The 24,861-nt window shown below is 40.2% G+C and overlaps 1 protein-coding gene across 2 annotated transcripts; it reads left to right on the plus strand.

Annotated features, from left to right (window-relative positions):
- The first annotated feature begins 142 nt into the window (after nucleotides 1-142).
- Nucleotides 143-24,842, plus strand: ACTL6A (actin like 6A). 2 transcript variants are annotated; one of them, XM_017506306.2, is made up of 14 exons: nucleotides 143-374; nucleotides 7,282-7,358; nucleotides 7,524-7,698; nucleotides 10,451-10,551; nucleotides 11,478-11,575; nucleotides 13,278-13,372; nucleotides 13,658-13,764; nucleotides 13,861-13,950; nucleotides 17,911-17,972; nucleotides 18,172-18,286; nucleotides 18,431-18,511; nucleotides 20,491-20,586; nucleotides 23,033-23,119; nucleotides 24,367-24,842. In XM_017506306.2, exons 1-14 carry the CDS (start codon nucleotides 350-352, stop codon nucleotides 24,445-24,447), a joined length of 1,290 nt encoding a protein of 429 aa, XP_017361795.1. In that variant the 5' UTR covers nucleotides 143-349; the 3' UTR covers nucleotides 24,448-24,842. The 2 variants fall into 2 exon arrangements, with proteins under 2 accessions (XP_017361795.1, XP_017361796.1); XM_017506307.2 differs by lacking the exon at nucleotides 143-374 and adding an exon at nucleotides 1,499-1,517.
- The last annotated feature ends 19 nt before the right edge of the window (nucleotides 24,843-24,861 follow it).

Raw genomic sequence — 24,861 nt, forward strand, 5'->3', positions numbered from 1 at the left:
GCCCCCTCCAGCTCCGCAACCCAACTCCCTCAGTCCTGCTGTCGCTTTCCTCTTTCCCCTCCCCGATGGCGGCCTTCGATTGGCTAAGCTTGCCGGCCGCGCGGCGGGGATGCGGCTAGCCGCATTCTGATTGGCTGGACATAGGCTGGGCCCCTCGTGATTGGCTGATTAGAGGAGCCAGCAAGTGTGGCTGCGCTCCGGGGTGTGTGGATACCGCTTTGTTGCCTGAGGGGGGTGGCGGTGGAAGTTAAGGGAGTCAGGCGCTCTCGCTTCTCGGGACCCGCAGTCGCGGCCGCTGCAGCCACTTCGCCCGTGGGCCCTTAGCGTAGGAGTCGCGCCGACAGCAGCCATGAGCGGCGGCGTGTACGGGGGAGGTGAGTGAGCGCGGCCGGACGACAGCGCACGCTTTCTCGGCGTGTGGGGTTGGTGACCGCCGCTCCCGGCCGTCCCTCCCCTCCCGGCGCTCCCTTCCGGTCTCCCGGTCTCGGACCCCGGGCTCCCCGCCCCGTCTCCGCCCCGCGCTCTGCCCGCCTACCGAGCCCACCCGGCTCGGCGCGCGCCTCGGGCGCCCGGGAGTTGCGTGTGTCTGTGGCTCCTCCGGCCTCGGCCCGGGAGGAGCGGGGTTCTGGGGGGCGCGCTCTGGTCTTTAGGGCGTCTCGGGGCTGGGGGCAGCTCAGTGGCCGCCCGGCCCCGGCTTCGGTGACCGCCCAGGGCGCATCTCCCCCAGTGCCTCCCAGACTCGGCTCTGTCGGGACGTGCGCCCTGAGCTCGGAAGGTCCCGGCGTGTGCGAGCGTGGACCGGGGGCTCCCGCCGTGTCCCGTGGGTGGAAGCGCCTGGGGAAGCCGCGGAGGCTGCTGCCCCGCCCGCCTGCGCCCCGTGCGCGAGCCGCCTCACCTTTCAGGAACTCCTGCCTGTGGGTGCTGCGGGGTCTCGGTGGTGACTCGTGGGCGGGGCCTCGGTGGTGACTCGTGGGCGGGGCTGTTTGAGATGAATTCAGGAGCACGTGTGGTTTAAGGATGCCCGGAAAGTTGGTCCTAGGCGTCTTGTGTTTTCACTTTCCTCGAGGAGGCTTGTGGTGTAGTAGAAAGATTACCAGGTGCTGGGTGTTACAGACCGGGGTTGAAACGTCAGCCTCACTACTAAGCGCTTTGGTCTTCGGCAGTTTACGTAACTTTCCAACTTCAAGCCTCGTTTATGGAATAATTCCTAGCCTATGGGGTGGGCGCGAAGGTTACATGAAATAATGCTACATTTGCTACTTTAAAGTCTGGTCCGTGGACCCTCAGTGTCAGCATCACCTGCAAGCCTGTCAGATATGCAGAATCTCACGCCTCATTCAAAATCTGATTTAGAGCCTCCATTTTTGCAAGATCTGCAGGTGAATGGAAACATTGACACATAGGATTCATGTTTTGGGTTGTGTTTGATGAGTTAGAGACCCAGAAAACAAATCCAAACTATTGCTATTCCTGTTTCTAATAGTGATGCTGTTTTTATAAAGGATGTCACTTTACAGGTAGGATGCAACAAAAATAAGATTTTCCTTTATGTTTCCGAAGAGAATCACATCACCTAAAATTTGAAGAAGAAAAGCATTACAATCCTCAAAAAAAAAAAAAAAAAAAAAAAAAAAGAAAGCCTTTTTAACAGAAAAGAGGTGATTCTTGAGGATTTTTATACACTGGAAATTGCATCCTAGGTTTTAAACATCTAGAACTCTGTGGTTCTGTTAAGCATCTTGTCTCCCGTTGCCACTCTCCTGCTTTGGGTTCATGGGTGCTTGATTTTTAAGGAAGCAGAGTACAGGAATTAGATGTCTTTCTCATACTTGAAAAGGTACAGATGTAAAATTCTAAGAATTCAGAGTCTTGAATTAAAATTCCACTAGTTTAATTAACTAATTAGGACAGGAAAATGAGCTGTTATGTTGGATTTTGGATTTTTTTTATATTTCATAAATTGTTTTTTGAGTCCTTGCTATGTGGCAGGTATAGGCTCTGTCATCAAGAAGCTCAATCATTAGGTAAATTGACACCATGTTTCACTGATTCTTAGTTGTACCTTTTTTTCCAAATTTAAACAGCTGAAGTTGGAATATATCTTTTTTTTGTTGTTGTTGTTAATAGAGACGGGTCTTGCTATGTTGCCCAGGCTGGTCTTGAACTCCTGAGCTCAAGCAATTCTCCCACCTTGGTCTCCCAAAGTGTTGGGATTAGAGGTTTGAGCCATTGCTTCCAGCTAGAATATGTTTTAATAGTGCTGGTGTGGCAGACTTTAATTGCCATATATTTTCTTAGTTACGCAGGAAATAATGGTACATCATGTAGTTGATAGCATCTTATATTGATGATAAATGGTAACTGTAATTCAAGGAGAGATGTTCATTAATAACAATATGTAGAAGGGGACAGGTGTGGTGGCTCACACCTGTAATCCCAACACCTTGGGAGGTGGAGGCGGGTGGATCACTAGAGGCCAGGAGTTCAAGACCAGCCTGGCCAACATGACAAAACCCTGTCTCTACTAAAAATACAAAATTTAGCCGGGCGTAGTGGTGCATGCCTGTAGTCCTAGCTACTGGGGAGGCTGAGGCATGAAAATTGCTTGAGCCTGGGAGGTGGAGGTTGCAGTGAGTGGAGATCATGGCCACTGCACTCTAGCCTGGGTGACAGAGCGAGACTCTATCCTAAAAGAACAAAAACGTGTGTGTGTATGTGTGTGTGTGTGTATAAGTGTAAAACAAAGGTAGCACAGAGAATAAAGTTATTGATTCAGTGTGGCGGAGTCAAGGGGCTTTACAATAGAGGTAATGGGGATGATGGAGGAGCAGTGGAAAGGGACAACATATGCAGAAGTTAGATGAGTGAGAGGAGTATGTGTGTTCAGGAGATGACATGTTACCCAGTATGTTAGTGTATGAAGCAGGAAGTAAGACTGCTACCAGATTATGCTACATCTTGATCATCAACTGGCTAGAATGATTTAAATTTTATCAAATACAGTGATGAGAAACCACTGAATGATTCACCCCCTTATTTTTGTCGAAGGATTTATGTACCAAAATAACGGCAGTTACAATATTGAAAGATCACAGTGCAACAATTGGAAGGGTGGATTTAAGAGGCAAAGAATGGAGGCACAATACCTGTAGGGAATTGTAGTTTCCTGTTGAGATAAGAGCTTGCCTGAAGGCAGTGGCAATGGTATTAAAGAGGAGGGATTTTGAGAAATATTTAACAAAATATTTGGCAGAACTTGAAAGATGGAGGTGTTCCCAATGTCTCTCTCTCAGGTTTTTGCCAAAGAGGACCGGTGGTCATCAGTGTGTTAGGCAGTGCTGAGATTAGCTGTGCTTCAGATGTGTTGATTTGGAGATACCTGTGAGGCATCAGATGCAATTATGTTGATGTACAGTAAAAAGTTCCAGATATGGATCTAGACTCTGGTTAGAGCCTGAGAGAGAGAGATTTGAGATTGGAATTATCATCAGTATTTAGGTAGAAGTTGAAGCTATAGGAGTAGAATATATTTCCCAGGAAAGGGTAAATTAGGGAAGGGGCTCTAACATGGGGTTCTTGGCTTTCCCGAAATTTCCATGGTAGAACTATATTTTATCATAATTGGTTTCTTTTATAATCTATTGAAAAGATTCTAAGAAGGGATTCATAAATTTCCTAAGCTGTCTGTATTAGTTTGTAGGGCTGCCGTCATAAAGTGCCACCGTCTTTGTGGCTTAAACAACAGAATTTAATTTTCTCACACTTCTGGAGGCTAGAGGTAGATCTCAGTATCAGCAGAGTTGTTTTTTTCTAGGTCTCTCTCCTCTGTGTGTAGATGGCTGTCTCCTCCATCTTCACATGTCTTCCCTCTGTACATATCCAAGTCCAAATTTTTTCTTAAAAACATCAGTCATACTAGATTAGGACCCAACCTAATGATTTCATTTTAACTTAATTACTTCTTTAAAGACTCCGGTTTCACTGGGCGCACTGGCTCACGCATATATGTATGTAAATTTTTTTTTGAGACTGTCTCACTCTGTCTACCAGGCTGGAGTGCAGTGGCACAGCCTTGGCTCACTGCAGCCTCTGCCTCCTGGACTCAAGTGATTCTCCTGCCTCAGCCTCCCAAGTAGCTGGGATTACAGGTGCATGCCAACATGCCCGGATAATTTTTGTCTTTTTAATAGAGACGGGGTTTCAGCCTAACACGTTGGTTAGGCTGGTCTAGAACGCCTGACCTTGTGATCTGCCCACTTTGGCCTCCTGTAGTGCTGGAATTACAGGTGTGGGCTACCGCGCCCGACCCTCACACCTGTAATCCTAGCACTTTGGGAGGCTGAGGCAGGTGTATCACCTGAGGTCTGGAGTTCGAGACCAGCCTGGCCAATATGGTGAAACCCCATCTCTTCTAAAAATACAAAAATTAGCTGGATGCGGTGGCACGCACCTGTAGTGCCAGCTGCTTGAGAGGCTGAGGCAGGAGAATCGCTTGAACCTGGGAGGCAGAGGTTGCAGTGATCTGAGATTGCGCCACTGCACTCCAGCCTATGTGACAGAGCAAGACTTCATCTCAAAAAAGAAAGAAAAAAGAGATCATTCTGCAGAGTTACTGTCTCTTAATTGATATTTGTAAAGTAATAATGGGTTTAATTTTATTTTAAAAGTTTTTGAAATAGTTCAAATATACTAAAAATGTATAGATGTAAGTTTTTGATGTTACTGTAATCACCTGGAAGTTTGTATGTAATTCAGTACTATACTCACCAATGAGATTAAATAGATGTCATATTTTGCCATATTAATACCTCAGATATTTTAAGAATAAAAATGTTATTGATACAGATTCCCTCTCTCTTCCTTCTTCAGTTCAGGTAACCACTAAACTGAAGTTGGTATGTAACATTACCAGACCCCATGCATACTTTCATGCTTTTATTACATGTGTGTGCATCTGTAATGATTTTTTTTTTAGGAGATGAGATCTTGCTGTGTTGCCCAGGCTGCTGGAGTGCAGTGATGTGATTGTAGTTCACTACAGCCACAAACTACTGGGCTCACCCTATTCTCCTGCCTCAGCCTCCGCAGTAGCTAGGACTACAGGGATATCCTGCCATACCTGGCTAACTTTTTAATTTTTAGTAGAGATGGGGCTTTGTCATGTTGACCAGGCTGGTCTCAAGGGATCCTCTCACCTCAGCCTCCCAAAGTGCTGCGATTACATGCCCGAGCCGTCATGCCTGGCCAGCTCATAATGAATTAAGTAGTATGAGATGGGGTGTGTGTGTGTGTGTGTGTGTGTGTGTGTGTGTATGTGTGTGTGTATATATATATAATATATATGGGTTTTTTGGTAACTAGCTTTTAAAGCTAAGCATTCTTTTAGATTGATTGATGTTGATGTATGTAGATCTACAGTGTTCATTTGAATTGCTGTATAGGATTCTATTGTATGAATATATTATTGCTTATCTATTTCCCTACTGAAAGACCATTAGATTATTTCTGCCATTTCCTATGGCAACATGCGTGTCAATAATAATTATAATAGCAGCTGACACTTAGCATGTTTATTTTCTTTTTTTTTTTCTTTTTTTTTTTTTTTNCCAGGCTGGAGTGCAATGGCGCGATCTCGGCTCACTGCAACCTCCGCCTCCTGGGTTCAGGCAATTCTCCTGCCTCAGCCTCCCGAGTAGCTGGGACTACAGGCATGCGCCACCATGCCCAGCTGATTTTTTGTATTTTTAGTAGAGACGGGGTTTCACCATGTTGACCACCTGCCTCGGCCTCCCAAAGTGCTGGGATTACAGGCGTGAGCCACTGCGCCCAGCCAGCATGTTTATTTTCTAAGACTTCATATACATGAAAGTATTTAACACATTTAATCATTAGAGCATCTTATGAGATAAGAGCTATTATGTACATTTTATATATTAGGAAACTGAGGCAGAGAGGTTAGTAAATTGCTCAGGTTCTTGTACATGTCTCCTTGTAACTTGTATGAGAGAGTGTCTCCAGAATAAATGTGTGTAATTCTATGTATGCACAATTTCAACTTTCATAGATATGACTGAGTTGCCCGTAGTGGTTGTCCCACTTTGGATAATAAATTATAGCATCACCCTAGTTGATGATGGAGGGAGGTTGCTGGCATGTTAGTCTGGTTCATTCACCTCAGAGTAATCCTGGCTAACTGCATCCCCTCTACTAAAATTCAAAGCTCCTATCAGTAGCCTTCCCCATACAACTTTCTCTCCAGATTTTGGTAACAGTTATTTCTTCTTGTTTCTTCAGTTTGAAAAAATGGCAGTGGGTTCATTATTATCAGTTATCACTACAGTACTAGAGTACTGTACTGTCCATTCTGGTTGTCCTATATTTTCCTCTATCTTTGCAAATACTCCTTTTAATAAGTAAACTCAAATTACCCAGTTTTAGTGTACCATTTCTTAACTGATTGAACCGCTACGGAAATACGGTGTATGACTTGTTATATTTTAATTAAATGATTCTTTAAGGTGTATTTGAAACTAGGTTCAAGTGAGTAATGATATGAATATAATTGGGCTGAGTGCAGTGGGTCATGCCTGCAGCACTTTGGGATGCTGAGGCAGGGGATTCCTTGAGCCCTAAAGTTTGAGTCTGTCCTGGGCAACATAGTGAGACTTTGTCTCTACAAAAAAAATTTAAAAATATTAGCTGGGCGTGATGGCATGCACTGTAGTCCCAGCTATTTGGAAGGCTGAGGCAGGAGGATTGCTTGAGCCCAGGAGGTTCAGGCTGTAGTGAGCTGTGATTGTGTCACCGCACTCCAGACTGGGTGACAGAGCAAGACCTTGTCTCAAAAGAAAAAAAAAAGAATGTAGCGCTGGGCGCGGTGGCTCAAGCCTGTAATCCCAGCACTTTGGGAGGCCGAGGCGGGTGGATCACGAGGTCAAGAGATCGAGACCATCCTGGTCAACGTGGTGAAACCCCGTCTCTACTAAAAATACAAAACATTAGCTGGGTATGGTGGCACGTGCCTGTAATCCCAGCTACTCAGGAGGCTGAGGCAGGAGAATTGCCTGAACCCAGGAGGCGGAGGTTGCGGTGAGCCGAGGTCGCGCCATTGCACTCCAGCCTGGGTAACAAGAGTGAAACTCCGTCTCCAAAAAAAAAAAAAGAATGTAATTAATTTTACAGAGCTTTCACATACATTCTCATTTTAAGTACATTAAATGCTTGAATTTTTATATGATACTTTGCAAGCTATTAATGCTAATTAACTTTTAATCTTTTCAGATGAAGTTGGAGCCCTTGTTTTTGACATTGGATCCTATACTGTGAGAGCTGGTTATGCTGGTGAGGACTGTCCCAAGGTAGGTATAATGTTAGAGTTAACTGGATATGTAGAGCCATTCATGTAAATTGAATTCATCCAGAAATTCTAATTAAAAACAAATATCATAAAGACATTAGTTGGGGAAAAAAATGCCTCCTTGGTAAAAGGTGAAACTCCTATATCATGCTTCTGACTCTTACAGGTGGATTTTCCTACAGCTATTGGTATGGTGGTGGAAAGAGACGACGGAAGCACACTGATGGAAATAGATGGCGATAAAGGCAAACAAGGAGGTCCCACCTACTACATAGATACCAATGCTCTGCGGGTTCCGAGGGAGAATATGGAGGCCATTTCACCTCTAAAAAATGGGATGGGTATGACGTTTTCCCAATGGAATTGATTATAGAGGGTACATGGTATATTTTAGATATAAAGCAGTGGCTTCTTATAAGTTGAACATCAGCCATGTTTTTTGTTTTTTATTCCACAAACTGATTTCCAGACACTGAGAATACAAAGATGAATAAGAAATGTTCTTTTTCCTCAGAAGCTTACAGTTAGTGGAAACAGATGTTTACATACGAATAATGGTGCACTGTGGGACAAATGCTACAATGTAGGTATGTGCAGTAAGCAATGGGATTAGAGAGGAGAGTATTTGACTAGTGTTGGGAGTCAGTGATGGTTTTCACAAAGGTCGTAACTCATGATGAATCTTGATCAATGAATAAGAATTAGCCTAGCTGACAAAGCTGGGTAAAGCAGAGGGCCCAGCATGTGTGAAGGGATGGAGTTGTAAAAGAAGCTTATGTGCTTAGAAATGTAATACAATTACATATGGCTGCAGCATTGGGCTCATTAGAGTCAGTAGCAGATAAGGTAGGTAGAGAGCCATCATAAAAGGGCTTGTAAACCGTCCCAGGGTTATATTAAACTAGTTGCTGAAGGATAACCCCAAAGGAATTTAAACAGATGTGATATGCTCATATTTGCCAGCAGGAAAGATTAATAGTAATATGTAGGCTCGATTGAAGGGAGACGGTAGAGACAGGAAGTTCAATAGGGAGGTAGGAGTCCAGATCAGAAATCAAGACGGTTTAAACTGTTAGATCATACTGGTAGAGATTTTGAAGGGACTTTCAGGGTAACCAGGAGACGGTGGTACAAAGTGATCGAGGGAGTAAAAGCAAAAGAGGACTCAAAGTTTCCTAGATTTTTGGTTGGGGCAACTCTACACAGAGAGCACCATGCATTGAGATAGGAATAGAAAAGGAAGGAGCAAGTGTTGTGGTTTTAAAAGGCATGGTTGGCTGGGCATGGTGACTTACACCTGTATAATCCCAGCACTTTGGAAGGCCAAGACAGCAGGTGAATTGCTTGAGTCTAGGAGTTCAAGACCAGCCTGGGCAAAATGGCAAAACCCCATCTCTACTAAAAATATAAACATTAGCCAGGTGTGGTGATGCATACCTGTAATCTCAGCTACTCAAGAGTCTGAGGCACAAGAATCATTTGAACCCAGGCTGCAGAGATTGCAGTAAGCTAGGATCCCGTGACTGCATTCCAGCCTGGATGACAGAGTGAGACTCTGTCTCAGAAAAAAAGGCAAGGTTATTAGGCATACCCAGAATCACTCTCAGGTTCAGTTACTCACAAACAAGTCTCACTCACAGGACTTAGCATATGGTTGTACTCACAGCTAAGATTTATTGTACTGAAGATTCAGATACAAAACAACATCGACAAAGGGAAAAGGGATGGGATGATGAAGTCCAGATGCAAACTTCTGAGAGTCTCCTCACAGAGGAGTCGTACAGGATGTGCTTAATCTCTCCAGCAACAAATTACAACATGTGTTATCTTCCAGGAGAACTCTGAGACTCAGTACGCAAGGATTTTACAGAGAGCTGGTTATGTAGGTACCATCTACCTGGCATGTAACAAAATTTAGATTCTCAGAAGGAAGGCAAGTCTTCAGAACCAACATTGTACAAACAGTGTATGTATAGCAAGCTACTCTTACCATTTAGGGACAAGTGTGATATGAACGTCGGGAACTGTATGCCAGTCATGTTTCCAGACACCAGCTAAGAGTCAGCCTTGCAAGCAGGCCTTTCTCAGGCTTGCAGTGTTAACTCTTTCATGGGTTCACTGAGTTCAAAGTGCTCAGAATATCCAGGTGCTAATTCAGTAAGTAGGTGAATAAAAGGTCATAAGAAGGATTTGAAGATATGGAGTTGCATTTTATTACTCTGAAAAAAAATTGGAATATGAGAAGAGGATTGAAGATGGAGTTCCTGGGGAAGACTTGTATATTTTGACTAATAGAGGATAAAAGGTCCTCTTGAAGGAGAAGGAAAGGGAACAATTGGGATGTAGGAAAAAAATCAGGAGAATAAGAAAAGAAAAAGTTTCAGTGATTCTCAGTGTTTTCTGCCGTGACATTGAAAGCTTTACACTGAGAAAGAAAGAAGTTAAAAAAAAAATCCAGGTGGGCCTGTGGAAGTATATTATATAATTAATGACATTTTTTCTTTGGGCCATGACAGGAAAGTTTGTAAACTCTTGTGTAGGCAATGCTGTCATAATTTAGAGAAGCCAGATGATTAAAAATGTGGAGTACCCATGAATTTGCCTATTAGAAGGTCGTTAGTGTCAGTTCTAGTGGAATGTTTAGGAAGCCAAATTGAAGACATATGCTCTTCTCTAATTTTTAACATGTCTTTTTGTTTTTTTCCAAATAGACTTTAAGTTTTTTGAGTGTCGGGTCTAGACCATACATTCTTTTAACCCCAGCAGTAGGGCCATACAGTTCTTCTGTACTTCCTGTGATCATTCTGATCACATTCTGGGCCTCTGATAAGTACTTATTGAATTGAATAACATTTATTGGGTATTTTAGGTCTGTTAGATTAATTATATTTGGGACAGATCTGGGGGCTGGAGGGACCAAAAAGAAAACAAAGGTACTCTATATAAGGTACTGTGTTAGGAAATTGATCTGTAAAATCAGTAGGTTCTGTATACTGAAGTATTAATTGTCAAGTCAGAGAAACAGTTTCTCAAAAGATGCTGTATTCGTCTTCAACTATGCATTGTTTCTAAGTTACTAATTTTATCTTCTAGTCGAAGACTGGGATAGTTTCCAGGCCATTTTGGATCATACCTACAAAATGCATGTCAAATCAGAAGCCAGCCTCCATCCTGTTCTCATGTCAGAGGCACCGGTGAGATAAAGACTTTCTTTTTCACATTTCTCTAGTTTTTTTTTTTTTTTTTTTTTTTTCTTTTTTTCCTTTAGTTTTTAACTCAATTGATGACTATTTCTTTTTCTTTAAAGAGGCATAGAAATTCATATTTTGAATTTGAAAATTAGGAAAAAGGGATTAATTTTTAATACTATTATATAACTCTTATTTTACTGTTCCAATAAATAAAATATCCAGGGAACAACAAAACACCCTAATGGATTTTGTGGTTATTTCTGTATTTCCAATTATTTGTTTAACATTTTATTTCCTTGAACTGCGTCTCATTTTGATTTATGAATCATTTCTTGTGCCCCAAGGGCAGTGTGTATCTAGTTTTATTTAAGTCTCCAAGAGAGAACTGAGATGTTGAACGAAGGCTGGAAATTTTTGGACCAAAGTCTCTTGTGAAACACATTTGGTACAGAGACAAAAAGGTCCCAGAAAGCAAGCATAATGGTCATAAATGATCAGTATTGTATTGTTACCAACTTATAGTTTCTTTTATGAATACCAATTATAAATGGGAGAATTTGGTGGTCTAAAATTCATACTTAGGATTTGGATTGCCATATTTACTCTTTAGATTTAATAATATGTTTATAAGAATTCCGATTTCCTCATGTGGAAAAGTCTGTAATTTCTAGAATTTATAGAAGCAATTTTATTAAGTAATTTTAATTCTTATCTGATTGATTTAGTAAATTTAATCTATATCTAAAGAAATATTATAGAGGTTTTGCTTTTCATTTTTGTGAGATATTGTGAAAGATTATTTGTCATGGTATTTTATTCTGTTTATGATGTTTTATATCTGTTAACATAGTGCTATATTTTATCTGGAGATAAATCAACTTTTTAATTCTTAATAAATAACTTGCATTTCTTTTTTCCCTTTTCTCAAGTGGAATACTAGAGCAAAGAGAGAGAAACTGACAGAGTTAATGTTTGAACACTACAACATCCCTGCATTCTTCCTTTGCAAAACTGCAGTTTTGACGGCGTATCCTTGAAAGTAATACCTTTCCTTTTGAAGTATATATGATACTACTGAATGTGAGAGTAGAAGACATAAGCCAATTACTGCTTGTTCAGAAGTTGTTTCATTCCCTTCTCTCTTGCTTTTTAGCTATCCATCTTTTAATATTTTTTATTAAAACTGATGATATACCAGAAGGTATGAGGGAAATAAAATAACACTCAAATTCTGAGTGTTAAGATGTTTTTGTTTTTAAGAAGGGGTATGTGGATAGGAGGCAATGTCTAATCATTTATCTTAGGTGAACTGAAGATTGCCATTTTCTCCCTCCCTTCCAATGTCACAGAAAATTGGAAATTGGCTGTAAATTCATTCCCTTTGATGACATTTAGCCATCAAGTCCTACCTGTTCTTCTTCCCTGCCATTTGCTTCTCTCTCTCCCACTGCCACTGCATTCGGTGGAAGCTGGTTCCAGGATTGCTGAAGCACATCCTCTTGTCTGCCCATTCTTTACATTGCAGCTCTAACAATCTATTTTTATTTATTTATTTATTTATTTATTTGGTAGAGATGGCGTTTTGCCATGTTGCCTGGGCTGATCTCGAACTCCTGGACTCAAGCGATCTGCTCGCCTCAGTCTCCCAAAGTGCTGGGATTACAGGCATGAGCCACCGTGCCCAGCCTCTAATAGTCTTTCTCAAGGGCTAGTCTGCTTTTAGCCAGAATCATCTTCCACATTTCTCCCTTTATTTTGCTTTCAGACTATGCTGAAGTACTTGCAGTTCTCTGACCTCGGTGTGTTTTCTTGCCTCTTGGTCTTCCCACATGCTCCTGCTCTGCCCATATTCCTTTCCCCAGCTTACAATTGGATATCCCAGGAATAGGTTTCTCTTTTATGTCCCCACCTTCCCCAGGGCATCCTGAGCTTTTCTTTTTACAGCTTTACTGATCATCTACTTCACTAAACAGAATATCCTTCAGGGAAAAGACAATTTTGGTGCACCTTTATGTGACTTCTGTATTAAAGGAATTTTGGTCCCAGGTGAGCGGTCTCCCTCCTTATTAAGCACCAGACTTAGTAGACACCTAATAGACGTTCAGTAAATATTTGACTAGTGAGTGAATGTCCGTACTCCCAAACATGAGTTGTATGTGCAGGTAGGATAGGCCTTCTGCAGTACAGAGCTGTGGGAAATGGGATCTGCCAGTATTCACTAGCTGTGGAATTCACCTGGAATAGCCTTTCCATCCATTGAGTTGGAGGAGATAGGAACTGCCGTGTGGTTGCCAAACCGCTGAAATGGCCCTTCAGTGCTGTATGACAATGGTTGTAGTCCCTAGCTTAAAGGCCATAACTTCCCACTGTTCTTACGAAGTTTCTGTGCATTTGTTAAATGAATGCATCTTAATTTGTTGTGAGCTCTTTGATAACTCTCCAGAGACTTTCAATGATTATGTTAATTTTGACCAGCTTTATAGTGGTAGATGTCTCTAGGACAAAGGTTTCCCTGAGTTTCTGATACCTCCAGTCCTGCCTCTTGCCATTTGTTTTTAAGCCAGAATTATTTGATAACAATTTTTATCCCTAGATTCACTGTAATACATTTTTAACTATAAGGTATATGTTTAAGAAATAATTTCTGAGACAGTATAAGAGCCTGCCCTTTACAATAAACATGACTTTAGCGGCCTTGATACTTTCTTTTCCTTAATGTTTTAAACTAGATTTGCTAATGGTCGTTCTACTGGGCTAATTTTGGACAGTGGAGCCACTCATACCACTGCAATTCCAGTCCACGATGGCTATGTCCTTCAGCAAGGTAAATGCGTTTAACCAGGATACACTGAGATGATTTTAGATGTCATGAGGACACACATAATGAAATAAAGTGATGAGTAGCACTATCAAAGCATATCAGTTTCTGAATAATATCTTTATGTTAAAAATCTTCAGTATGTAATGCGTATTTAAAACTGATGTGTTGAAGGATAGTTCAGTTCATTTTACCTGAAAAAGTTCTTCATATAAACACACCCACAGAGGAAATTTGTTACAGGAAGTTTAGACTTAATGCTGTCTTAGCCTTGTTTCATCTGTCTCATAGGCATTGTGAAATCCCCTCTTGCTGGAGACTTTATTACTATGCAATGCAGAGAGCTCTTCCAAGAAATGAATATTGAATTGGTTCCTCCATATATGATTGCATCAAAAGTAAGTAATTACTGACTTTTCTTTGCAGAACTTACCTCCAGGTCCCCACCCCTATGAAATGAACTCCATTAACCCAGCATCTCTTGGTACTCTCAGGAAGCTGTTCGGGAAGGATCTCCAGCAAACTGGAAAAGAAAGGAGAAGTTGCCGCAGGTTACGAGGTCTTGGCATAATTATATGTGTAATGTAAGTAACTTTATTCTCTTCACAAAAATGTCACAGACTTTTTCCATGAGTATTAAAAAAAAGTAGATACAGGCTATACATCGTTGAGTAAAATATGGATACTTTATATTTTCAAGCTCTTTATTTTTTATTACTAAATAATTTAGAAGATTAAATAGAACATGATCTCAGGGTCATGCTCTATATTTTTAATGACATTTTACTAAAAAAGGAACTTTGCTAGGGGAGGCATGCTTTTCATACTTGCCAAACAAATATCTCTACAAATTACTACATATTAACTTGGATTACTGTGGTGAGACCTGGAAGGAATTTTAGTTTCATGCTATTCTTCTGAACATCCTTGGCTGAGAAAATGGTTTCAGGTTTTGTAGAGACTTACTAGTATGTCTCAGCTTGTTCTGTTTCCCAGCATCAGTCAGCCGTATGAAAAATGTGTTTCTGTTCAGAACAAGGAACCCATGAAAGATTCTCTTTACTAAAAACCCATCTCTGAACATATGGCTTACTGATGGGGAAGAGGTTAGCAAAGCCACCTGACACCACAGATACACCGTAATTTCTTTTTTTTTTTTCTTTAAAAAAAAAACATATTTTAGGATCGGGGTACACATGCAGGTTTGTTATATAGATAAACTTGTGTCACGGGGGTTTGTTACACAGATTATTGTCCCCCAGGTACGAAGCCTAGTACCCAGTAGTTATTCTGTGTGCTCCATTCACTCCTCTCTCAGGGAGGCCCCACTGTCTATATTCCCTTCTTTGTGTCCATGCGTTATCATCATCTAGCTCCCAGTTGTAAGTGAGAATGTGTGGTATTTGTTTGATTTTCTGTTCCTGTGTTAGTTTGCTGAGGATAATGGCCTCCAGCTCCATCCATGTTCCTTCAAAGGACATGATCTCATTCTCTTTTTTTCACTGCATACTATTCCATGGTATGTATGTACCACATTTTCTTTATCTAGCCTTCCACTGATGGGCATTTATTTTGTGTGTTTGCTATGGTGAATAGTGGTGCCTTGAACATATGCACACATGTGTCTTTATGATAGGCTGATTTATGTTCCTTTGGGTATATACCCAGTAATGAGATGGCTGGGTCAAATGGTAGTTCTGGGCCAGGCATGGTGGCTCAGGCCTGTAATTTGAGAGGCTGAGGTGGGTAGATTCTTTGAGCCCAGGAGTTTGAGACCAGCCTGGGAAACATGGCAAAACCCTGTCTCTACAAAAGCATAGAAAAATAGCCTAAGTTGGTCTGGGTGCAATGGCTCATGCCTGTAGTCCAGCACTTTGGGTGGCTGAAGCAGGCGGATCACCTGAGATCAGGAGTTCAAAACCAGCCTGGCCAACATGGTGAAACCCCGTCTGTTCTAAAAACTATAAAAAAATCAGCTGGGCATGGTGGTGGGTGCCTGTAATCCCAGCTACTCAAGGAGGCTGAGGTAGGAGAATTGCTCGAACCTGGGAGGCGGAGGTTGCAGTGAGCCGACACTGTGCCGCTGCACTCCAGCCTGGGCGACAGAGTGAGATTCCTTCTCAAAACAACAAAAAAATAAAAATCAGTTAAGTGTGGGGGCGTGCACCTTTAGTCCCAGCTGCTTGGGAGACTGAGGTGGGAGAATCACCTGACCCCAGGGAGGTCAAGGCTGCAGTGTGCCGTGATTGCACCAGTGCACACTAGCCTGGACAACAGAGTGAGACCCTCATCTCAAAAAAAACCCCAAATGATGGTTCTGTTTTTAGCTTTTTGAGGAATTGCCACACTACTTTCAACAGTGTTTGAACTAATTTGCATTCCCACCAAAAGTGAATAAATGTTTCCTTTTCTCTGCAACCTTGTCAGCAGCATATGTTATTTTAATTTTATTATTATTGTTTTTTTTTTTTTTCAAGACAGTCTTGCTCTGTCGCCCAGGCTGGAGTGCAGTGGTACAATCTTGGCTCCCTGCAACTTCCGCCTCCACCTCCTGGGTTCAAGCGATTCTTCTGCCTCAGTCTCCTGAGTAGTTAAAATTATAGGCACGTGATGCCACACCTGGCTAATTTTTGTATTTTTAGTAGAGATGAGGTTTCACCATGTTGGCCAGGCTGATCTCAAACTCTTGACCTCGTGATCCACCCTCCTTGGCCTCCCAAAGTGCTGGGATTACAGGTGTGAGCCGTCATACTCGGCCGTATTTTTTTACTTTTTAATAACAGCCATTCTGACTGGTGTGGGATGGTATCTCATTGTGGTTTTAATTTTCATTTCTCTGATGATCAATGATAATGAGCTGTTTTTCATATGGTGTTGGCCGAATGTATGTTTTCTTTTGAAGTGTCTGTTCATGTCCTTTGCCTGCTTTTTAATGACGCGGTTTGTCTTTTCTTTGTAAATTTGTTTAATTTCCTTACAGAAGCTGGATATTAGACCTTTGTGAGAGACATAGTTTGCAAATACTTTCCCCACTTCTGTAGGTTGTTTACTCTGTTGATAAAAATTAATGTGTATCTAGCAAAAGAAAATAAGAGTAAAATTATGAGTCATTATTTACTATGAGAAGGATCATATCTACCTGACAGGTTTTTAAAAAATTATTTATTTCATATATACACATATATTTTTTTAAAGACAGGGTTGGTCTCATGTGGTGGCTCACATCTGTAATCACAGCACTTTGGGAGGCTGAGGCTGGTGGATCCCAAGGTCAAGAGGTAGAGACTATCCTGACCAAAATGGTGAAACTCCGTCTCTACTAAAAATACAAAAATTAGCCAAGTATCGTGCCGGGCACCTGTAGTCCCAGCTACTTGGGAGGCTGACACAGGAGAGTTGCTTGAACCCAGGATGTGGAGGTTGCACTGAGCTGAAATTGCACAACTGCATTCAAGCCTGGATGACCAAGCACAACTGTCTGGAAAAAAAAAAAAAAAAAAAAACAGAGTCTCGCTCTGTCACCCAAGCTGGAGTGCAGTGTTGCATTTGTAGTACAGTGCAGCCTCAAACACCTGGGCTCCTCCCGCCTCAGCCTCCTAAAGGACTACAGGTGCACGCCACCATGTCTAGCTAATATTTCTATTTTTTATTTATTTTATATTATTTTTATTTTATTTTTTTGAGACAGAGTCTCACTCTTGCCCAGGCTGGAGTGCAGTAGTGCAATCTTGGCTCACAGCACCCTCCACCTCCTGGGTTCAAGTGATTCTCCTGCCTCAGCCTCCTGAGTAGCTAGGACTATTTAATAGAGATGGGGTTTCACTGTGTTAGCCAGGATGGTCTTGTTCTCCTGACCTCGTGATCTGCCCGCCTTGGCCTCCAAAAGTGCTGGGATTACAGGTGTGAGCCACCGCTGTATTGCCCAGGCTGGTCTTGAACTCCTGGCCTCAAGTGATCCTCCTGCCTTGGCCTCTCAAAGTGCTGAGATTTCAGGCATGAACCACTGCAGCCCGCTCTATCTGACAGTTTTTGCACCTAAAAATAAAGATTTTTTTAATATGAGGAAAAATTAGGATGATTAGTCATTTTTTCTAGATATTAAACAAGATTTTTCTAGAGGTCATATTAGTTCATAGCATTTTATTAAACTTTTATACACTGTACAGTCATTAAAAGTTACATAAAATGTGATGTATATATGTTGCTTCTAATCTAGCTTATTTTTAAGGAGAAACTCGTCTTCTGAAGTTGATTTTGTTATGCAGGACTGTGGTGCAGGGGTTCCCTGTTGTTCATCTCTTATGTTTGTGTCATAACTGTTGTAACTTAAATGTGTGTAATTTAGCTTCTAATGCGAATGTTTAGAATTGGATTTCTTGATACTCAGAATCCTTGTGAGGTAGATTTATACTCTTAAAATGATTTACCCATACAGAAACATGGTCCAGTTTTATTCTGAAAAGTATTTAAAATATGTTATAAAAGTGTAGATTACAAAGATAAATCTCAACCTTGTTTTTTAAACTTTTTTCTTTTACTCATAGTGTGTTATCCAGGATTTTCAAGCTTCAGTACTTCAAGTGTCAGATTCAACTTATGATGAACAGTATGTTTTCTTATTTAAATTGTTACTTTATAAATAAGGAAAGGATTTGTTTAAAAAATATCATGGAAAGTCCTTAATTGAATAATGCTTAAAATATTCTCACTCCCATTATTTTACAAGTTGATAATTCCCTAGTAGTTTATCATTTTGAAGAGAATTAATTTTGTCTTTTGTGTTATACTGTTTAATACGTTTTCAGAGTGGCTGCACAGATGCCAACTGTTCATTATGAATTCCCCAATGGCTACAATTGCGATTTTGGTGCAGAGCGGCTAAAGATTCCGGAAGGATTATTTGACCCTTCCAATGTAAAGGTATAAAAGGTTATTTCGTAATGAGCCTGGCTTTTCCTGTATGTGTAAGGAGTGTTTGTGATTATAAAGTAAGACTAAATGTTTTGGATGTGCTTTAACCGTTTGAAGTTCTTCCATGTGACTGCTTGTTTTCTTTTGTTGTAGGGGTTATCAGGAAACACAATGTTAGGAGTCAGTCACGTCGTCACCACGAGTGTTGGGATGTGTGATATTGATATCAGACCAGTAAGTGCCAGATCTTTTAGGGGACTGAAGTGTCCCCAAGTCATTGTTAGGTTGTCAATGTCATTGACTTTGAAGTTTGTTTTATAACAGTAGAGGTAAAAAGAGGAAGTACTGAAAAAGGAAAAATCAAAACTCTAGAGCTATGGAGTCCAGTTTGGTAGCTACACGCTACATGTGGCAATTTAAATTAAATAAAAACTTAAAATTCATCTCTTCAGTTATCTTAGCCTCATTGTACATGTGGCTGGTGGCTGCTGCAGCAGGCAGTGCAGATACAGAACATTTGCATCATCACAGAAAGTTCTTGTACACAGTGTCGCGCTAGAGATTTGCTGAAATGTGGCAAACCAAAATATGTATTGGTGATTTTCTTACAGATAGCACAACTTCTGCTTTTATTTTTCAGGAAGGTGTGGTTTAAATTATGTGAGTAACTTTTACATGAAGTTTATAATAGATGATCTTCATATTTTTTTGTGCTTTGTCAGGTTTTAAATACTAGCTCCATATTATATACTTCACTCATTATCAGTGATAGGTCCTTGGAGACTGCAACTTTAAGTGAAATGATTATAGTAGGTTCTTGAAGGACATTGTTTCAGGAAAAAAATTGGTTTTGTTACATGTCATTTTGCTGAAAGTCAGTTTCGAAGGACATATTGATGACATTAAGTGGGGACTGGCTTATCTTATTTAAACCTGATTCAGCTTATTGCCCGCAGACTGCCTGGATTTTGAGTAAATTAATTTGCTTAAAGCATAGTGCTAATAGCGACTATATTGTTCAGAAAAGGCTTTGAATGGCTGTGAAAATCATGCTTTATTTCACCAGAAACCTAGCAGGCATGTGATGTTTCAAGGACCAATAGGAGTGTCAGTTTGGGATTTTTTTTAGCGCAAATACAAGCCCACCTTTGGGGAAAGGTAATTGAAGTATATTTATTACAACAGTGGTAACTTTGTTTTTAGTGAAATTTCTCCTTTTAACTAATGAGATCCTTTTTTATTCCATTTTCTACTTCAAAATTTAGATGATTTAGACATTTGGAATGTGTTTTAAAAATAGGAACTTATCCACTAAAACAGGTTGACTTTTAACTTTCTGAAGCATACATGCAAATTCAAAGTAAATATATTTTGTATAAGTAGTAGTTTATTTTTATTTGGGGAGGCCTCAGCATGTGTGTTTTGGAAAAGCTCCCATGTGCTTCTGATGCATACCTCTGTAAAAGAGAAAGGTAGCAATCATTTTGGACAGGAATATGTTCAGAGTTTATTTTTGTCCATCATAATCATAAAATAATCTGTCTAATTTTGAGTATCTTAACTTCCAGATGAGCATTCTTTTTCAAAATATTTGTAATTTTAATTTTTGGCTGGCAGTTGGTATTAAATTTTCCAGATGAGCATTCTAAGATAAAGCTGTTATAAAATACGCTTCTATTATTGGCAGCTATCTGCCAAAAAATATGATCATTTTTAGAACGATTCTTTTAAGTTAGCGGCTCTTAAAACTTTGTGCACATTAAACTAATCTTGGGAGTTAAAAAGCATGCCTGCCAGGCACAGTGGCGTGTAGTCCCAGCTGCTTGGGAGCCTGAGACAGGATTGTTGGAAGCCAGGAGTTTAAGGCTGTGGTACGTTATGATTGTGCCTGTAAATAGCCACTGCATTCCAGTGTAGGCAATATAGCGAGACCCTGTCTCTAAAGTAATCTTGCCTGGATCCCATTCCCAGAAATTTGTATTTAATTGCCCCTAGGAATTTGTGTTTTAAAAGCTCCTTATATGAGTTGAATGTATAGCCAGGAAGGAAGGATCGATGGATTAAGCTATTAAGTGTATATAATAGTAAAACATTTCCAAAAAAAAAAAAAGAAAGGGAAAATTGTAGTAGAGGACATGGTTATATTTGTAGTTGTATTTAAAACTTTTGGAAACATTTGGAACGAATTGATTTTTCTTTTATTTTTATCCTAGGGTCTCTATGGCAGTGTCATAGTGGCTGGAGGAAACACACTAATACAGAGTTTCACTGACAGGCTGAATAGAGAGCTGTCTCAGAAAACTCCTCCGGTAAGTCCTGTTCTTGAATGGTATTCTTCAGTCGTATATATTCTCACTGATGGTGTAATTTCATAGATGAGGGTTTATTTTTTAATAGAGAGATGATATATGTACCTGGTAGAGTATTACTAAAGTTAATATCCTACAACCAAGTTTTCTTCGTTGACATCTGTTAGTTTCTCTTAAATTATTTGAGTCTCATTTATTAACTTAATATTTAAGTGCCTATAGTCTACTAGGCACTAGTCCTGCACACCACGGGCTCTGTCTACTAGCATGTTCGACATGCAGAAAATGACGACTGTAACATGCTAAACAGTTCAGTATGCCATGAACCAGGTGTTATCGGGAACACCGAGAAGCCACTGCTTAACTCTGCAAGTATCAGAGGATAGCCTCATTAGGAAGCTATGGTTTGAATGAATAGTTCAACTCATTACTAATTTATGAAAGGATATCTAAATGGAATAAAACCATTTGCAAAAATATTAAGAGAAGATGGGTATGTTTCAGTAATTCAAAGTAGTTGGCTTTCAGTCTGTACAGAAGTGGGGAAAGCAATATGGCTAGAAAGATGGATTAGTTTCCTAGAGCTGCCATAACAAAATACAGGTTAGTGGCTTAAAACAACCGAAATTCATTGTCTTGTAGTTCTTGAGGCCAGAAGCCTCAAGGTGTCAGTGGGGCTATGCTGAATCTATACGGGAAAATACTTCCTTCACAGGATAAAATATTGCAGTAGGCTGATGAGCACGTATGTTTGTTTTAAAAAGATCAGTGGGTGTATTGTAAGAACTTTTACAAGGATAGAAAACCTTGGTTTCAGAAGATAATTTGTATAGTACTTCGCTAACAGAATGACAGTTGTAATCCTTTAACTTTAAATTTAAAAATTCTATTGGCTGGGCATGGTGGCTCACACCTGTAATCCCAGCACTTTGGGAGGCCAAGGCGGGTGGATTACAAGGTCAAACCAGCCTGGCCAACATGGTGAAACCCTGTCTCTACTAATAATACAAAAATTAGCTGGGTGTGGTGGCACGTGCCTGTAGTCCCAGCTACTCGGGAGGCTGAGGCAGGAGAATTGCTTGAACCCTGGAAGCAGAGGTTGCAGTGAGCTGAGATGGCGCCACTGCACTCCAGCCTGGGTGACAGACCAAGACTCTGGCTCAGGGAAAAAAAAAAAAAAAAGAAAACAACAACAAAAACTTAAAAGTGTTTTTTTGTAAGGTTGTTCTGCACTAAATACTAAATTTAAAAAACCTTAGTGGTTACATTTACATAGGCCTAACAATATCTATAGATCTGTATATTTCATAGTCTTGGTTTCCCATATAAAAGAATGTTTTACATATGCCACGTTTCTATAATTAAGTGAAAGAACAGGAAAAATATTCTACTTAATAGTTACCCATCTTTCATACCTACAAAAACCCATGTTTACCCTATCCCCAGTCCCTTCTACCCACCCATATCCCATACTCTACCCCTGCTGCACTTAGAAAAGCTCACAGAATGTGTTCATTTATAGAATAATTTGAAGATGTCAGCAACTTGAGCACTGTCCCCAGAGGCAGATTCCTTGGTAGGAAGAAAAAAAGCTCTTGATAAAGAAAGTGACATAGGGGATAGTACTGTACAATAAAATGACATATTATCAAGAGAAAGTGAGAGTCAAAACAGAAGCACTGATTTGGAAGGAAAGTAGTATAAATAAAAAATTAACCTGAAATCTGATGGCTGCGTTTTTATTTGGAAGGGTTGGGGTGAACTAAGGAGGTATTAGGATAGTATGAAGGCCGAGAAAGGAAGCAGTTAGATAAGGTTGGGGAGGACTACAGAACAGGAGGCAGATTGGGATAATGACTATGTTTGTGTAGATTAAAATTTTCTTAAAAAAATCCCAAACTAAAATGCAAAGATTAAATTTTTCTAAAAAAATAAATAATTGTTTGGGTTAGATGAAATGAAATAATACATAAAGTCTTAGCACAGTACCAGATGTATAGTGTTAGGTATGGGTTTGCTCTTTTAGGATAGAAATTGTGAATGCTACACTTCAGTATGCACTTTTCTAAAGTTTGTATGTTTTCTCATCACATAATTGCATATTAAAAGCCATAATCGAAGTACTTTAAAAAATCTATACATTAGTCTAACCTATGCTTGTTATCCTAGCTATTTGAAAATTAGTCAGTGTTTGAACTACAGGGAACCATTAAGAAGTCTGTCAAAATCGAATTTCCTGGCTGGGTGCAGTGGCTCATGCATGTAATCCCAGCAGTTTGGGAGTCTGAAATGGGCAGATTGCTTAATTGCAAAAGTTCAAGACCAGCCTGGAAAATATGGAGAGCAAGACCCTGTCTCTATTTAAAAAAAAAAAAAAGAAAAAGGAATTTCCTAAGTTGAGTCACAAGATTTGATTGTATAATGTGCATTCTTCTCTCTGTTTCAGAGTATGCGGTTGAAATTGATTGCAAATAATACAACGGTGGAACGGAGGTTTAGCTCCTGGATTGGTGGCTCCATTCTAGCCTCCTTGGTTAGTGAATGAGCTACTTTGCAAAAATATTCTTACTGAATTATACTAAATTTAGTAAAAATACTAAAAATAATTCCAGTGCTTCATTTATCTTTGCATTTTAAAACTGTCAAATGAGTGGAGGACCTAATAGGATAACCAGTTTTATGTGTTCTGATGTAACAGAATGCCTCTTTGTCTAAATAGTGGACATTTGTCACCCTAATTTCAATTTCCCTTCTCAAAAAGAGATGGAAATACGTTAATGTATGCATACCTTTTCTAATAGCACCCCCACTGGCACTGGTCAGGGCTTGTCTGGAGTGCATTTAAAATTAAATAATTCCTTCTCAAGTTCTGGTCATTCCCAGTCTCCCAGTGAATACAGGAAGACAGGAATTGGTTGGAGCAAATGGTGAAGTCATGGTGCTGGGTCTAAGATGTTGCTTGGACTACCATCTGCCTTGACTAAGGAGAAAAACTCCTGGTACTTTTCTGCATCCTGGACTTAGAGCGTTTCTCCCTTTATATACGGTAACATATATCTGTGCATGGTATACTTACATATATACTGTATATAAAGGGGGAGGATACACTTTACCTCAGAGCAACAAAAGTCAATGTCATTAAGTACTCAGTCAAGCCTTCCTACAGTTCCCGTTATTGCCTTAGGGTGGCATCAAGCCGTCATACCTAAACCCTTAGTCTTCCTTGCCAGTATTTTCTAAATCCTGTGCAGTGTAACAGATACAGAAGAACTTAGTATTCTTTCTAACCATAAAGGCAAGGCTGTGTTTAGATGGTTGTGGAGGAGGGCAGAAATAAGAAGAGAATACTTGAGTACTGTTTTGGAGGACAGGATTCTTAAATGAATTCTTCAAAGTTTAGGAGTTGTGCAAATAAGATGTTACAAGAAAAAAAAAAGGCTGGTGCAGTGGCTCACACCTCTAATTCCAGCACTTTGGGAGGCTGAGGCAGGAGGATCGCATGTGCCCAGGAGTACAAGACCAGCCTGGGCAAGAGAGTGCGACCCCATCCCGACATCAATTAAAAATGAGGCATGGTGGCACGCCCCTGGAGTCCCAGGCTGAGGTGGGAGGATCCCTTGAACCAAGCAAGGAGCTAGAGGTTGTTGTGAGCTACGATCACGCCATTGGACTCCAGCCTGGCTGACAGAGCAAGACCCTCTCTCAAAAAATAAAAAGAAAAGCCGTTTCTAGTAAGAAGTAAGCCGTTATTAATTATATAAATTTCTTTCCATTTTACAGGGTACCTTTCAGCAGATGTGGATTTCCAAACAAGAATATGAAGAAGGAGGGAAGCAGTGTGTAGAAAGAAAATGCCCTTGAGAAAGAGTTCCCAAGCTTCTACCTTCCTTTGTCACCTTACGTTTCATAGCTTTAGTATACTCAGGAAAAGAACGACCATCTTTTGTAGAATGTTTGTACATTTTTGCATATTTCAATTTCCACTTAAATTTTTTAAGGCTTTAACTGGCTCTATAAATTAAGTTTGTGCTTTCCTTGAAATGTACTTATTCTTATTACAAGCATTTTATAATTTTGTATAAATGTCTATTTTCTCTAAATATTTTGCTTTCAGTAAAATGCTTTCCAACTCTGTTTAGTATATGAATTACCAGTGGATTGGTAGGATTGCTTTTTATTGACTAGTAAAAGTTACTGCCTATGCTTTTTACCTTAGGCTTACATAATTAAATAAAAATTAGCCATTCCAGAAATATTTTTTGGACTGTTGTACAT

Source organism: Cebus imitator, unplaced genomic scaffold (assembly GCF_001604975.1).
Source record: "Cebus imitator isolate Cc_AM_T3 unplaced genomic scaffold, Cebus_imitator-1.0 Scaffold353, whole genome shotgun sequence".
Lineage (NCBI taxonomy): Eukaryota > Metazoa > Chordata > Mammalia > Primates > Cebidae > Cebus > Cebus imitator.